This window comes from Ptychodera flava, chromosome 4 (assembly GCF_041260155.1).
Source record: "Ptychodera flava strain L36383 chromosome 4, AS_Pfla_20210202, whole genome shotgun sequence".
In the NCBI taxonomy this organism is placed as follows: domain Eukaryota; kingdom Metazoa; phylum Hemichordata; class Enteropneusta; family Ptychoderidae; genus Ptychodera; species Ptychodera flava.
This window is the reverse complement of record NC_091931.1, coordinates 41,609,878-41,624,484: the sequence shown is the minus strand read 5'-3', so window position 1 is coordinate 41,624,484 and position 14,607 is coordinate 41,609,878. Positions and strand designations below refer to the sequence as shown.

Below are 14,607 nucleotides of genomic sequence, written 5' to 3'. Positions count from 1 at the left end.
TTTATTGAAATCCTTTTTTTTCACAATAAATGGTGTACTAGTGGTCTTCCTTCAACAGATATTGCTTACTGTGGTTTGGAACGAAAATGATTGTTTAATTGTGAGAGATGATGTGAATACTTTGCCAAAATTTCAATATTGGCAGAAAATTAAAACCATATGCACTGCATTTACCAGCAGTTCTGTAGGCAAATGCAGCATTCAGTTGAAAGGATAGATAAAGAAATCACTTTTCACTAGAACTCAAAGCAACCCTGAAGACTGCGAAGATTTGGCTTGTATGTATTGTACGTGCATGAACTGTAAATAATGAGACCATACTTGACTGTACAAATGGCCAACTTGGTATTTATTGCTACATCTAGAGGCTTTCCATATAATTACAAGCAGTGATCAGAAAAAAAAATAGCAGAAACTACTTCATAGAATGCATTGCTTTAATAAAGTATGGCATCAGTAACAGAGCTACTGTGTCAACACTGTAGACACCAATGCTGCCATCTGACCGAAGTGTTGTGAACTGTGAATTCTTCACTGTGTTAGGTGACTGGGTTCTGCACACAATTTTACTGTAACAAGGGAATGACTGACGTCCTTCTGTGCTGGATCATTTCTTTTTAGCAGGGTTTAGGGATCAAGAAACTTCAGCCAATTTAAAATTGGTGTCATAAGATTACAGCAAGCGAGCTAACACAGATAATCATAACATATTGACATTGAACAAGGATTATTTCTATACACAGTTATAAAAATTTTCCAGAAATAACAACTTAAAAACAAACAATATGTACACTATCTAGAATGACCCTTTTTCCTCTCTGGCGCACACCTCGGGCAGTACCATTTGCCCTTTGGTTTTGAAGTGAGTCCAACACAATTAAAATGGAACCATTCGAGTTCACAGTTCACATTGTCACATCCAATCATTTCACCATATGACACCTGGTTACAAAGACAGTACGTGGGTTCATTAGGATCAATGACGATTTCAGCCGGTGAACTTTCGCGCTCCCTCTCTGCCTTGGATTTCGATCGCTTTTTCTTCTTCGTCTTCTTCTCCACCTCACCATCGCCATCCCTGTCCTTTTCTTTGTTCTCATGATTCCTCTGCCTCCTCGACCTCTTGCCACTCCTTTCATGGTGTTCTGGCTTGCTGGGCTCCGCATGATTGGTATTTTTCTCGTTTCCGCTCTCAAGTTGTTCAAAGTCTGTCTCTAGTTTTCTCTGACTGTTCTCAACCAGATCAACCATCTGAGAACACAACTGTAACTTCTCATCTCCCAGCTCTTGACTTCGCACCAAATTTCTCTGTATTTGAATCAGGTAGATCTTCTTCATGTCGCAATCTATGCTTTTCTTTTTGTACAGGGTGTAGTAATGGTCAATTTCTTTTAACACTCCTGAAAGAGAACCACGTTGCCTAATTAGACAAAGACAACCAAGTACACAACAAAACCCTCTCCCATTTTCAGACAATTTCTGTCAGTTCATGACTTGACCCACTTTAAAAAGCTTGAGTTATACAGCTGCACCATATATTATCATGTGAATGTTTACATTATTATTGAGAAGTCTTTCACTGTTGATTTGTATTTTGTGATCAGGCCACTGCGTAATGTAAGAGGTATCAGCACTCATTCAGTCTAACTCCATAGATGATTGTGTCTTATGACAGCTGGGAAGTGAGTAGTGACCCTAAAACCACAGAATCGTGATATCTGCATGTATTGTAAGTGGAGATATACTCCTGCGTACTATGTAATGACATGGTGCATCATCACCAGTACAAAGCCTTATTTTGAAAGGGTATGGTGACTGTAAGTTTCAAGGGTTTTCTGACAATACAGAATGATTTGTATATGTATTAACTGCAAGTCTGATTAAAAAAAAATTAGTGGAAAACAACAATTGTTTATATGCAGAAGAACATTACGATTTAGCTAAAAACGATGACTTGCAAAAATATGACAAGTAGGTTGAGTACTAGATATAAATAAGTTTGCATCTTCCATTACATGGCAGAACGACTATTTGCCAAGCCACTCTTTTCTAATGCAGTAGTGCTCTACTGTTTTCATTTTGCTGGTATGTGTTTGATAGGAAATAAGATGGGGTGTAAATTATCAATTTACTATCAACCAGCTTCTACCAAACGATATACGGGGCCGGGCACATATAAACCTGAAAGAACGTTACGTTTAAAACGAGCGTACAGTTCACGAAATGACGAAGTGTTGTTTTAGAAACGCTTCCTCTGCGTTCCTGTACGTTTATTTAAACCGCGCCCCCTACTTATATATGCAAATTAATTCTGCATAATAAAATATTCATTACTATGGTCAAAACATTACTTCCTGGATGAGAAACGCGCTGTTTCGTGAACGTTGAAACGCGTGACTTTACAGGCCAACACGAGAACATACACATCGATTATCGCGCGAAGATTGTAAGCCAGTGGTGATGTGGCGTTAGGAAGACGCAATGATCCCCTTACTGAAGTAATTCTCTGATCCATTCTTGCCACACGTAGTCAATGGTAAAAGACCACATACACTTCAGTTTTCATCAGCTTTTGAAGTTGCATGCAAATAAAAGCCGTCAGAGAAAAAACCTGCGGTGGATCACGGTTTGTGTTATCCGTTAGGTAGGATAAGATGTCGAGTGGTGTCAAAATGTGAACATCGGTACGCCAAAGATAACTTAAATAGGCACCACCTGGATCAACTTTTCGATAGAAAATCTCAAACTACACGTTGGTTTACGATGAACAGGTTCTGTTACAATACATACAAGCAAGCTGGCCGCCATATTTGTCTACACTCCGCGTTGTTGACGGCCAGCGCTACCACTGGTTTATTTTGTAGGGGCGTGTTTCCAAATAAAATGATCTAATCTACTGAAAGTTACTTAGATTCCGACCCCATCGTTAAGCTAATCACAAAAAACACAAAATGCTGCCTAAAAAATGAGGAGAAAACGCACCTTGGTACTCGCTGTCTATTTCTCGCAGCTGGGAAACGTTACGCTGGAGGTCGTTTGGTAGGGATTCTACACAGTCCAAATAGTCCTCAACGTACGCTGCTTGATACTGCACCTCTTGCGACTGTTGGTTCAACATGATTTCCAGTTTTGACATACTCTTGCTGATGGGAGGGCAAAAAACCCTTTGGCAGAGCCACCCGAGGAGATCGAACGAGAAAGATTTGTACGCTACAACACATGCGTAGTTTGCAGTAAATAATTGTTTACCAATGTCACAGGCCCTGTGCCATATATGGTTTCTTTGGTCAAACCATTATTTACTAGGGGAGGACAGTATAATAATTCACGCTTTCTGTCCTTATCGCTTTTATATTTATCGTAATGTAAACAACAGGGGTGTTCTAAAAATACGTATATAAATAGCTTTCGGCAAAATGTGGCTCACGACATCGTTAAACCTGTCCCGAATATCCAATACAAACTAACTCACAAATATCAATACCGACTACACGGAATGAACTGTATCAAGAAACTACGCATGCCTGCTATGGATCAGCTGTTCACTGAATGTCATTCGAGAAAGGTTACGGCGCATCTCTGTACAGGTATACAGTGTACATGTGATATGAAACTACGACTGAGAATGCCGTTGTACAAAGTCCGTTATCGCAAGTAAGACGACCGTCTTTACAAGAACAGTTGAAGTTGTATGCCACAAGGCGCCAGTCTGGTATGGCGCTTCGCCTGCGAAAATCGTTCAAAAGTGTGTTTGAATTGCCCATTCTTGCCAACGTATTATGTAACCTCAGGTCTCATCATGCTGTGTTACAGACGTCAGGGAAAGCAATATTCACAAATCCACCTTTCGCCTTCCTAAGAAGAAGGACTAACGTCACTCAGAACACATTTATAAGCACAGCAAATAATAATGTCGTTGAGACAACATGGACTCGGCCCGAGGGCCATAGTACTGGGATAACTGTGTACAATTCACTCACGAAAAACAAAGTTCCCCTCATACTGCAAAGAGAAAACATTGCCTCATGGTAAGATTCCTAAAGATAATCTTTAGTTTGTATTTATCTGGCACCATGCGGTTGAAGAAAGAATCGTATCTTTCCGATGCTGTTATGAAGGACAAAGGCACAGAGTAAACACTGGGAGAAGCTTTGAAGTCAAGTAATGATGATGATCAGGATGATGACAACTATGATGAAGATGATGATGATGATGATGAGATGATGATAGAGATGATGATAATGAAATTAAAATGATGGTGATCGTAATGCTAGAGAAAGTACTTTATATATTGGTTATATTATTTCTGTCTGATGCCTTTACAAAAAATCAAAAATCAAAAATTGTTATATATAGTGGATAATGCAAGGCTACTTAAACTTCAGAAGATTATATATATATATATATATATATATATATATATATATATATATATATATATATATATATATATATATATATATATATATATATATATACTGAGAATCTAGGTAATTGTAGTTGTCACTCTACAGGCTGTTTTGTGCACTAAGCAATCATCATGCTTTAAGCGCATGAAACAGCCTGTAGAGTGACAACTACAAGTTCCTAGATTCTCAGTATTAGCACCCTGCAGAAATATATGATTCAGCACTATACTTTGCCTGAATTGAGGTTAGCAAATATATATATATATATATATATATATATATATATATATATATATATATATATACATACATACATACATACATACATACATACATATGTACATACATACATACATACATGTATGTATACAAATATACACATACACACACATTGAAGTGTAATTAGCCTTACTCTATCCACTAACAAACTTGTAATACCACACTCCCTGAAGGTACACATGTGGACCAACGGTGTATGACAGTGCCCATATCGGACATGCAAGGTAAGCCAGCCATTGCTTCAGGTCATTCAAAAAGTGTTCATGATCATGCTTGTTGATAAAAGACTAACTTGGTGATGATGCACCACTGAGGATACCATGAGATGAAACCCAATGTTGTTGTTGTAACTATAGATACTCGTACATATTTATGAACCGACAGAAGAAAGGTATGTACAATTGCTGGTCGCATCATTGAACAAGTTTTAGATTTTATGATGAGAGCTCTTGTAGAATTATGCAACAAGTCAAATGAAAACTTTTTAACACTGACAATTAAGAATAAAGAAGAAACATCATAGCATTTCATGTCAAAGTCACCAAACCATTACCATAGCTTTGGATTCATATTCAGTATGTGTTACCTCTTTTCTCAGACTAGTACGTATATGTTCTTCTTGCTTTCAGTACATATGTTAGGCTTGACATAATCCATCGCATTCTCCGTGAATTTTTCAATATCAATGTCGTCATGGTGATGGGAATAACTGACATTGATGATAAGATTATCAATCGAGCAAAGCAGCGGAATGACAATTTCCAAAAATTGGCACAAATTTACGAAGAAGAGTTCATGGTTGACATGGAAACCCTTAAGGTAATGAACCAAAAAAAGAAAGCTAAATTAATTTCATTGTTTAGATTATTTTCAATAATTATGCAGTTTTTTCAAAGAGGGCAAGTTAGCTATTACCAGAACAAAACTAAAAGTTGTTCTCTCTGTGTATTGCAGTCATTACCACATCGTTTCTGCAAATAAGGGTCATAAACCATGTAGAAGGGCAGTGTAGGAACCAGACATCTGGGCAAGTAGCTTTGAAAAGTTTCCTCAGCTCAGCCACAGCAAAATCATTCCTGCACTGACAATTTATACATGGTATGCCTTATATAACCTCTCATCCTATCAAACCAAAGAAACTAAGAAATCTTTTCCTGTTGTACACAGGGCAGGTCAGTGTAATTAAACAGGAACTTCCCCTATAAAAGCCGGATTATCGTAAATCTATGCAAATGTAAAGAAGCCACGCTACTGATCAGACGTGCCGTGTTTGGTCCCAGAATCCCATAATTTTGCCATGTTTCTGGCACCCATTGTCATTGAATCTTGCATTATGATGTCTGTGAATATATAGCTACTAAACTTGAGTAGAAAATAAACTGAAAAAATGTTCTGTTTTTTGTCGGACAACGCATATGTTTCAAAATGTGTTCTCTGTACGACCATTTGATCCCTCTTTCATATGTTATGAAAGTGCCCTTCATGATTATTCAAATTTATCACACGGTCAAAGGGATGCTATGAGAATTAAAAAACTCCCGCCCAGTGTATCCAAATGGCAGCATCATCAGTAATCCCCCTATTGTGCGCCAACGGTCCTGTAACTTCCCCTTTAACTAGTCCTACCAAATAGTTACTGGCCCAAGCAGTGCGGCAGGAGTTGTTTCCTAATTTTAGCTTTCTGGGGAAAAAACTACTCAAAGTAATTTCAAATAACTATTCAACTTGATCTGAAATAAAGAAGTCCTGGCTCTAATTGCATCTTGATCTGAATGAATTTATTTTTTTCATTTCCTTTGGGAAACAATCAATATCCTTTGTTTAATGAAACAGGTGCCAATAGTGTCCTCTCTCAATCAAGCATAATATTCCAAATCATTTAAAATGAGAATTAAAAGAAGAATGGCGTGCTTATATGTTTGTTTTCAGAATTATTAAACTAGTCTCTGAATTTGTGTCCAGTGGATAACTTTTTTTTTTAATGTCCAGCGGATAACTTTCCTGATATCCCAAACTATTGCAATCCAATCAGTGCTATTCCAGGATTTCTATTCAAAGTTTTAGAGTTTTTTCATGTGTCCGTTTCCAAAATATCAGCAAAGTTCCAAGTAAGGTTTCAAATGAAGAGGCATACTGTACATGTCAAATGTACACTGGATTATGGAGCAAGGATTTTCATATATATCTATCCCAGACTTTGGTGGGTGTGTTGGTATCTCTCAATTTTTGTTTTTCATTTCAAGGTACTACCGGCAACCATCTACACAAGAGTCACAGACCATATTCCTCAAATATTGGAATTTATTCAGGAAATCATGACTAACGGTTGTGCCTATGTTTCACCTAATGGTAAGTGAAATTTACGCAGTGCTCCTCATAATGCAATGTAAATTTTACCAATCCAACAGAAATGAGTTACGATCACAGCAACAAGTGAGACTATACCAATCAAACTGTAGCAGAAGTACATTCTCAGCCTAACTCCAAGGCAAGCATTCACTGACTGTATGTGTCTTGATATTCAGCATGTTTGGCCTCTGTTCAACCGGTATCAAAACCTTATGAAGTCAAAGTGGTTTATGATCTTATCGTCATCACAATAATTATCCACAATAATGTATTATCACAGTGTCATTACTCAGTTTTCCACAACAATACTTTTTTCAGTTACAAGTTTTTTATTGATGTGCAAGTCTCAGTTACAAAATATGCCCAGATTATTGAAACATATTTTCCACAATAATGAATGTTATTATAACATTGTAATAAAAGCCAATATTTGTGATCTCAGGGATCAAATTTGGGTAATACAAGGACACAGCTAGGTTGCTGTCATTTGTTTTCAATTGAAAATAGAGTTGAGTGTTTAAAGTTGCTGACACATAAATTTCAAAGAACATGTGCCTTCAAGATTCTGTCTTTTCACTGTTTACTTCTCTGATTTCATTTCCATGGGAACCAGGGAGTGTGTACTTCGACATCCAGTCATTTGGCATCCATAGATATGCAAAACTGATGCCACACGTTAGGGATGACCCGAGCAGAGAGGTCAACACAGAAGAGGAGAAAAGACACCCAAAAGATTTTGCTCTGTGGAAGGCTGCTAAGTCTGGTGAACCATGGTGGGCATCTCCATGGGGACCTGGAAGGCCAGGATGGCATATTGAATGTTCAGCAATGTCAAGGTAGATCAGTACTCAGGCTGTTCCAGCCATTCCTTGGTTTGAAAGTTTGTGGTTCTTGTTATTTAGGTGCATCTACTTCTCGTAAAAAGAGATGGGAACATTCAAAACCTACAATTTTCTGGTCAACTGATGAGGTGTGTCAGTGAATACATATGTAATCAACTCTTTTATTTACCTGTAAATAATCTGGTAGGCCTCAGGAAGAAAGGAAAAATCTGAGCTAGACTGTTTTTGAAAGTATGGATGATATGTATGATTGGCCATTACCTTCTGATTATTTGCATTAGAATGTGATAATTCATTATTCATTTCAGTGCAATATTTGGTAGAAGTCTTGACATCCACACTGGGGGCATTGACCTGGCTTTTCCACATCATGATAATGAGATAGCACAGTGTGAAGCCTGTCACCAGACCAATCAGTGGACCAACTATTTCTTACATGCAGGTATCTATTCAATTATCCGCACAAATTTATCACCAGGTGCAAAGATATGAACTCTAGATGTCCCATGCGTTGTTACAAGTGATTTTAATATTATTTTAGTCTTTTAAATGCAAATTTCTCAATTGCAAAAAGCAAATGTTCCATTCATTTTCCATTCAGCATGATGTAATGCAAAATATTTAACCAGAAACATTCTAAAGTGGTTTTGCCTTTTCCATAACATTTGTTTTACGTATTATTATGATGCCAACAGTTAATGATTCACCCTCATGGATGGATTGTGTGACATGGAAAAGGATTGTTTCAGGGCATCACTCAGCATGATGAAAATTTCTTATTTTGAACACACACACTCTACGGGTGTGTTATTGGCCTGACAGCTATTATTATAGGGCGTCCAAAGGAAGCAAATCATGCGATGTCACACTGTGCACATTTGCTGACTGTGGTTGTTCACATCGGTACCCACTAGCTCAGATATTCAGAAGTTAAAATTCAGTTAGTCATCAGCTTTAAATCAGTAAAGTCCACATAATTGCAAGGTCAAATATAGACCAATGGTATTAACATGTATTTGACAGATGTTTTGAAAGACAATGCCATTTGAATCCTCTGATTGGAAATTTGTAGTTAAGTTAACGTGAGCATGGATCAGCAAGTCAAGGTACTAACTGATCTCCAGTTTTTGGTTCAGTCATTGAAGACACTTCAAGTGGTGTGTTTCTATTGTGGTATTTTTACATCTTGGTGATGTCCATGGAGAATTCTCTATTTTCTTTTTTTTCATTTCCCTTGGCAGGTTTTCTACATTTGAAAGACGACAGTGAGAAGATGTCCAAATCCATTGGCAACACCGTAACCATCCAAGACTTTCTACAGCAGTACACTGCAAACCAGTTCAGAATGTTTTGCTTACTGAAGAAGTACAGATACAGTATGTGACATGAGAATTTTTGCATTACGACGAGGGCTGACACTATTAAGATATTTTCAATTTTTCTTCACTTGCATAGAGTGTAAAATGATTATAACCATTCCTTCTGTTAGTTCGTCTTGTTGTGTTGGCATGAGAACAGTTTGAATGTGTTAAACTGGATTATCCTTTGCTGGTTTTACATAACATCAGCTGTTCGGATAAATGCAAATTTCACAATGAAAGATTTTCAAAGTTCTTGATCGTGTGGTCCTAGCTTCTTCCATTTTCTTCCTGTATGTGAGTTCATTTGATGATTTTAAAGTTTGAGAATAACTAACAAACAGTAAAATGGCTGAGAAGAGTTCATGTAATAACTTCAGTGCATTTTCCGTTCATGATAACATATTGCCCAGCTTCCTTTCACCCACTGACCAATTGTTTTTTTTTTTTCATTTTTGACAGATATTGAATACAGCCGTGAGACCATGCAACAGGCCTGTAATGTTGTGCAAACTCTTTCTTCATTCCTCAATGATGCTGATGCTTATGTCAAAGGTCACATCACCTGTCAATCACTGGATGAATATGCACTCTTGGCAAAGTGAGTACCTAAAACACTTCAGTTAGATACGGAATTAAATTGAAATTTATTAATCCTCTCCTACCGGGCTCCATAGACAAACCACAGAAATAACTACAACTTGTGAGAAAGAGGATGAACATTACTGATGGTAAATAAAAACTTTTAATATGTGCCAATAATCAGTGAATGTTGTCAGGTTCTCAAGAGTTATTCTAGAATGACAAAGAAATCTTTACCCAAAATCATAACAATTCTCACTACATGGATTGGTACAGTATGTTATACCTGCATTGGACTTTCTGGCTGTAAGCTTTGTCCAGCATAAACATGGACAGCGCCCTCATACAAAACCATTTCTTGGTCATAAATGTCCAATATTTAGCTGGTGTTCAAGAACCCTTCAAAAGACAGGTTATAACTTAGAAATGTTTGTACTTTATATTGTCCATTTAATTTCTCCTTCTATCAGGCTTATGGACACACAACACAGTCTACAGAAATCTTTGGCTGATGATTTTGATACGAAGAAAGGAGTAGATGCCATCTTGGATTTAGTGTACATGTGTAATATTCAACTTAACAAGAAGGCTCAGGTACATGTATTGTTGCCTATTATTTTGTTGTATAGACCTAAAAGTAATCACATAATAGATGATTTCAAGTTATGCATGACAATCTATAGTTTTTCACCCCTCTAAAGAATTTGTGAAAAAATTTGTACTGAGATTAGTGATCTGGTGAAATGGTTCATATGTAACATTTTAGTTTAATTTGTGGCCATTTTTCTGACTCCATTGATTCACCACATGTGGATGAATGCTTGGCTGTATTATGGCATAAAACATCCTGTATGTCACAAAAATTCTTGTGACTGATCTTGTTACTTTGACCCTCTTCATGGATGCCATCTTTGAAACTACTGTACATTTGTTTGAAAGCAATTTTCCTATAAACTTACCCTGTTCTGTCCTTAGTCTCTTATTGATGTTGCAGTAGTAATTTGTCAAGTTATAGTTTTGTTAGTTATCATTTATCATATTTCTGACAAAGGACTGTAGTTGTCATTGTTGGAATCAGAATTTTGTACTGTTTTCAGATACCAAGAAGATCAATGGAAACATATTTTTTTAACTTTCTTTGCTTTCTCCAGGGGACCACAAGTAGAAGCCCTGATGTCATTGCTGCCATAGCAATATACATTAGAAAAGTTCTGACATCCCTTGGTTTAGAAATGACTTCAAAGCAGGTCAGTAAAATGTTGAGTTTCTTTCGTTATCTCATTCCCCATTTCTGTTCGTGCCAATTTGTAAGGCTATGTGAAAATGGTGTGGGTAAAGCAATATTTGGACAATGGAAGGGTTATGTCTGGGAGTCCGATTTATTTGTCCAAGATATATAGATTTGGAGTTGTTTCCAGCAAGGTTTTGTTACTGTCTAAGGGCAACACGTGACACATCAATTTAGACTCAATCATTGAAAACCATCAACAAAACCAAATTATAGGATTGTAAAATAATAGAAGACAAGAAATAATGTGAAATTTTGTGTACAAAAAATTTGCTTTTCAGGGATTCAACAGCGAGAAATCGTCTCATGTCTTGTCACAAGTAATGGATGAAGTCGTTGAATTCAGAAAGAATGTTCGGGACTTTGCACTGGTGAGATCAAGCAACACATCGAATCCAGCAGGTCTGTACCTTATCACATCATGATACAGCATAACATCATAATTATTTGAATATTACAACAATTGTAAATGTAACAATCGATTGACAGTCTCACTAAAGCATTGATTTAATGTACATCATCAATGAAGAATTTTGTATGTCATGATCTATTGTGAAGATATTTCTCCATGTAGCATAATATGGTACATGTAATTTGTATTACAAACATGCAGTCAATTGTTATGAAAGTGTAGACTTGTGAGCAAATGTTACACAAGTGAACTTGTACAGAAGATATGCACTTTTTGTGTTTACCTTCGATGAAATCACGGTTTATTGCCTTAAAATTCTGAAAATAAATTCATTCAAACAAGTTTCATATGTGTGAAACTTAATAAATAATATGACTCATTTTGCATGTGGGAGAAAGATTGAAGGTCAGTCAAACAGTTGAACAGAAATTGTTTTAGGCTGAATACTGCACTCTTTAAGAGTGAGAGTGAGGGAATGGTACCCCATGGATGTACGTACAATCAGACGGAATAATAACTGTTCCAATCCCTCTGCTTTAACCATTTTGAAATTTTCAGACAAATCGGAAGTGAAGGAGAAGAAGAAGGAAAGAGGAGTTCTCTTGAAAAGATGTGATGAATTGAGGGACAACTTGTCTGCCGTAGGAATACAAATCAAGGTCAGTTATAAGATGCCACTTGTGATCTGTTCTGTCTGAGTGGCAGGGCTTCACAAACATATTAATGTCAATGTGAGCAGGCAAACATGGATGGACAGACAGTAAAACAAACAGACTGACAAATAGCTAGAGATAGAGAATTAAACAGCAGTTTAAGAAAATTGTTATACTGTTTTGTTGAGAGAAGGTCAGTGGTTCAGAAATCTTGGATGTATTCGGTGTTTTTGCTATTGACAGTTTAGGAGCATTGGTAAATGCTTTTGGATCCCAATAACACATCTGCTATCCCTTTTCTGATTGCATTGATACAACTAGGGAATTGTGGTAAAATATCTGGGAACTCCTATAACATTTTACTTGTTCATGGTCCTTGACAAAAAGACAGACTTTTCACTGTTTAAGGTCTTGTGTTTCAATCTCCAGCATGACGTCTCCAATGATTTAACCATAATTTCTTCACCCCACACCCCAGGATAGAGGAGCAGAGTCTACATGGGAATATACAGAAACCAAACCAACAAATCCTGCATCATGACAAGTGCTGATCTGCTAATGGAAACATGGTGTAGAATAGAGATAGTGCACATCTGTGTCACTTTTATCAGAAAATTGAAGCTCTATCTGTGAACACATCGAGGTGGATTTTCTACAGCATTGAATTTGGAGTGTGACAATAAATGACTACCGGTAGATTTGTACTTAGATGCATAGGGGAATTCTAGTTTGCATGTGTTCAGTGCATACCTTATACTATACTTTGTCAAATGGCAAAGATGTTTTCAAATGCGCATGATGCCAACAGTGTGTAGGGTGAAGAATTTCTAATCAAGCTTGATACAAAGGATATTTGATAATCATGTCTGTATGACTTGGTATCTAGGAATACCTTTACTGAAATAAACTGAAATGATCATGGTACGTACTCATTTAGGGATAAATAGCTGTATTTTCAGTGATTTTACACCTGAAAGGTATTTCTGTTTTAGTATGTTTGTTTCAAAAATTTTATTTTCACAGAAAACAAACAGTTGTATTACAGACCCAAGGGTGAGGGGAGGGTTCTCTAACAATTAGTACTTCATTGGGAGCCTTTAAGTCAGGTATTAGACTGAGGGACATTAGTTGAAGATCAGTTGCGTCTCTCCCCAATCCAACAGTATAAACGAAACATTCTACAATGTACATATGTCATTTATCAAGATTGGCAGTTCCTTTCATTTGATCAAAATATTGTTTTCTTCACAATTTACAAAACATGTGTACTGTTTTGAAATAGTTCGCCTCAGAACATTCCTTATCAGGGATAATCGATATCAGACTGTAAAAATATTTGTGTTTCCAAAGAGCAAACACCACATGTTACCATTAGATGTAATCAATACAGCATTTCTCTACAATAAACACATTTCTGTATAACTGTGTTAGCATTATGTTTTGGTATGTTTGTTACAGTTGCATAACCTCCAATTCTCTCTGGCTGTAAATCAGTCAATTGTCTTTGTCTTTCGTTTAGTGTGATAAATCACTCTTGCACAAATAAAAATACTCACTGGCTCTGTGATGGTTAATATGAGAGCAACGTTGCAAAACTGGAATTCAAAAAACGAAATTAACTACTGATGTGCCAATCTCAGTTTGATCTTTGTTCAACTTGGTTGCTTTACACTCAGTGAGGAAGTACAGAAAGCAGAATTTTATCCCTTTTGATATACCACTCCCTTGGAAAGTACGGTACATTAGAACAAGTGAGAAGTTTTTGTTTGTGGTGTAATTTTGAAAGTGATCATCTTTGGCTGAGGTTTCTGTGTAAGACAATGAAATATTAGGAGAGTGATGGTCATTATATTAACTCAGTATTCAGCACTTTCGGTTACTTGGACTCCACTTCAACATGGATCGTGATAACAAGTTGTTCTAAGATGACAAAAAATTTGTGCCTGTGTACCAAACACCAGCAAATATCTCCTGAAATCATTCAAGAGAAATGTGATTTATAAATGTAGAAAGCTCTAGCATTGCACAAACAATAATTTCTGCCTCTACCAGTGTCATAGACTGAAAGATTCAGCAATGTGTAGCCACTCCTGGAATCGGTGACCTCCGGGGCCAGTAGGGTCAGAGGTTACTGAGTGCCCACACACAGCTGAATATTTTCGTCTACCAGTGTCATTGCTGGAGCTTAGAGTGAATGCTTACGGTCTTGATACCTTGAAGTTTTTAAATTGTTATAGAGAATTAAATTTAGTTTGGCCAAGCGCATTTGACAGTTTTCTTTTTTTTATTGGAGTCATCAAAAGGAATTGAAGGCATGTTTCATTAAATCAGAGAAAATTTTTTTTTTACATAACAGAAGCCAATAAAGTATTGAACATTAATCATACATTATCATTATCATTATCATGTGTGCACATTTGACAGTTTGATCAATG

The 14,607-nt window shown here is 36.7% G+C and overlaps 2 protein-coding genes across 2 annotated transcripts; one reads left to right on the top strand and one right to left on the bottom strand.

Moving 5' to 3' along the window:
- Positions 1-321: 321 nt before the first annotated feature.
- LOC139131795 (inhibitor of growth protein 1-like) lies at positions 322-3,248 on the bottom strand. The gene is made up of 2 exons (XM_070698066.1): positions 2,983-3,248; positions 322-1,400 (listed from the first exon to the last, which is right to left on the bottom strand). The coding sequence occupies exons 1-2, from the start codon at positions 3,134-3,136 to the stop codon at positions 793-795; spliced, it is 762 nt and encodes a 253-aa protein (XP_070554167.1). The 5' UTR covers positions 3,137-3,248; the 3' UTR covers positions 322-792.
- Positions 3,249-3,528: 280 nt separating this feature from the next.
- On the top strand, positions 3,529-13,594 carry LOC139131794 (probable cysteine--tRNA ligase, mitochondrial). The gene is made up of 13 exons (XM_070698065.1): positions 3,529-4,028; positions 4,862-4,912; positions 5,318-5,507; positions 6,932-7,037; positions 7,651-7,873; positions 8,188-8,321; positions 9,121-9,255; positions 9,700-9,838; positions 10,290-10,413; positions 10,971-11,066; positions 11,389-11,509; positions 12,078-12,178; positions 12,651-13,594. The coding sequence occupies exons 1-13, from the start codon at positions 3,715-3,717 to the stop codon at positions 12,711-12,713; spliced, it is 1,797 nt and encodes a 598-aa protein (XP_070554166.1). The 5' UTR covers positions 3,529-3,714; the 3' UTR covers positions 12,714-13,594.
- The last annotated feature ends 1,013 nt before the right edge of the window (positions 13,595-14,607 follow it).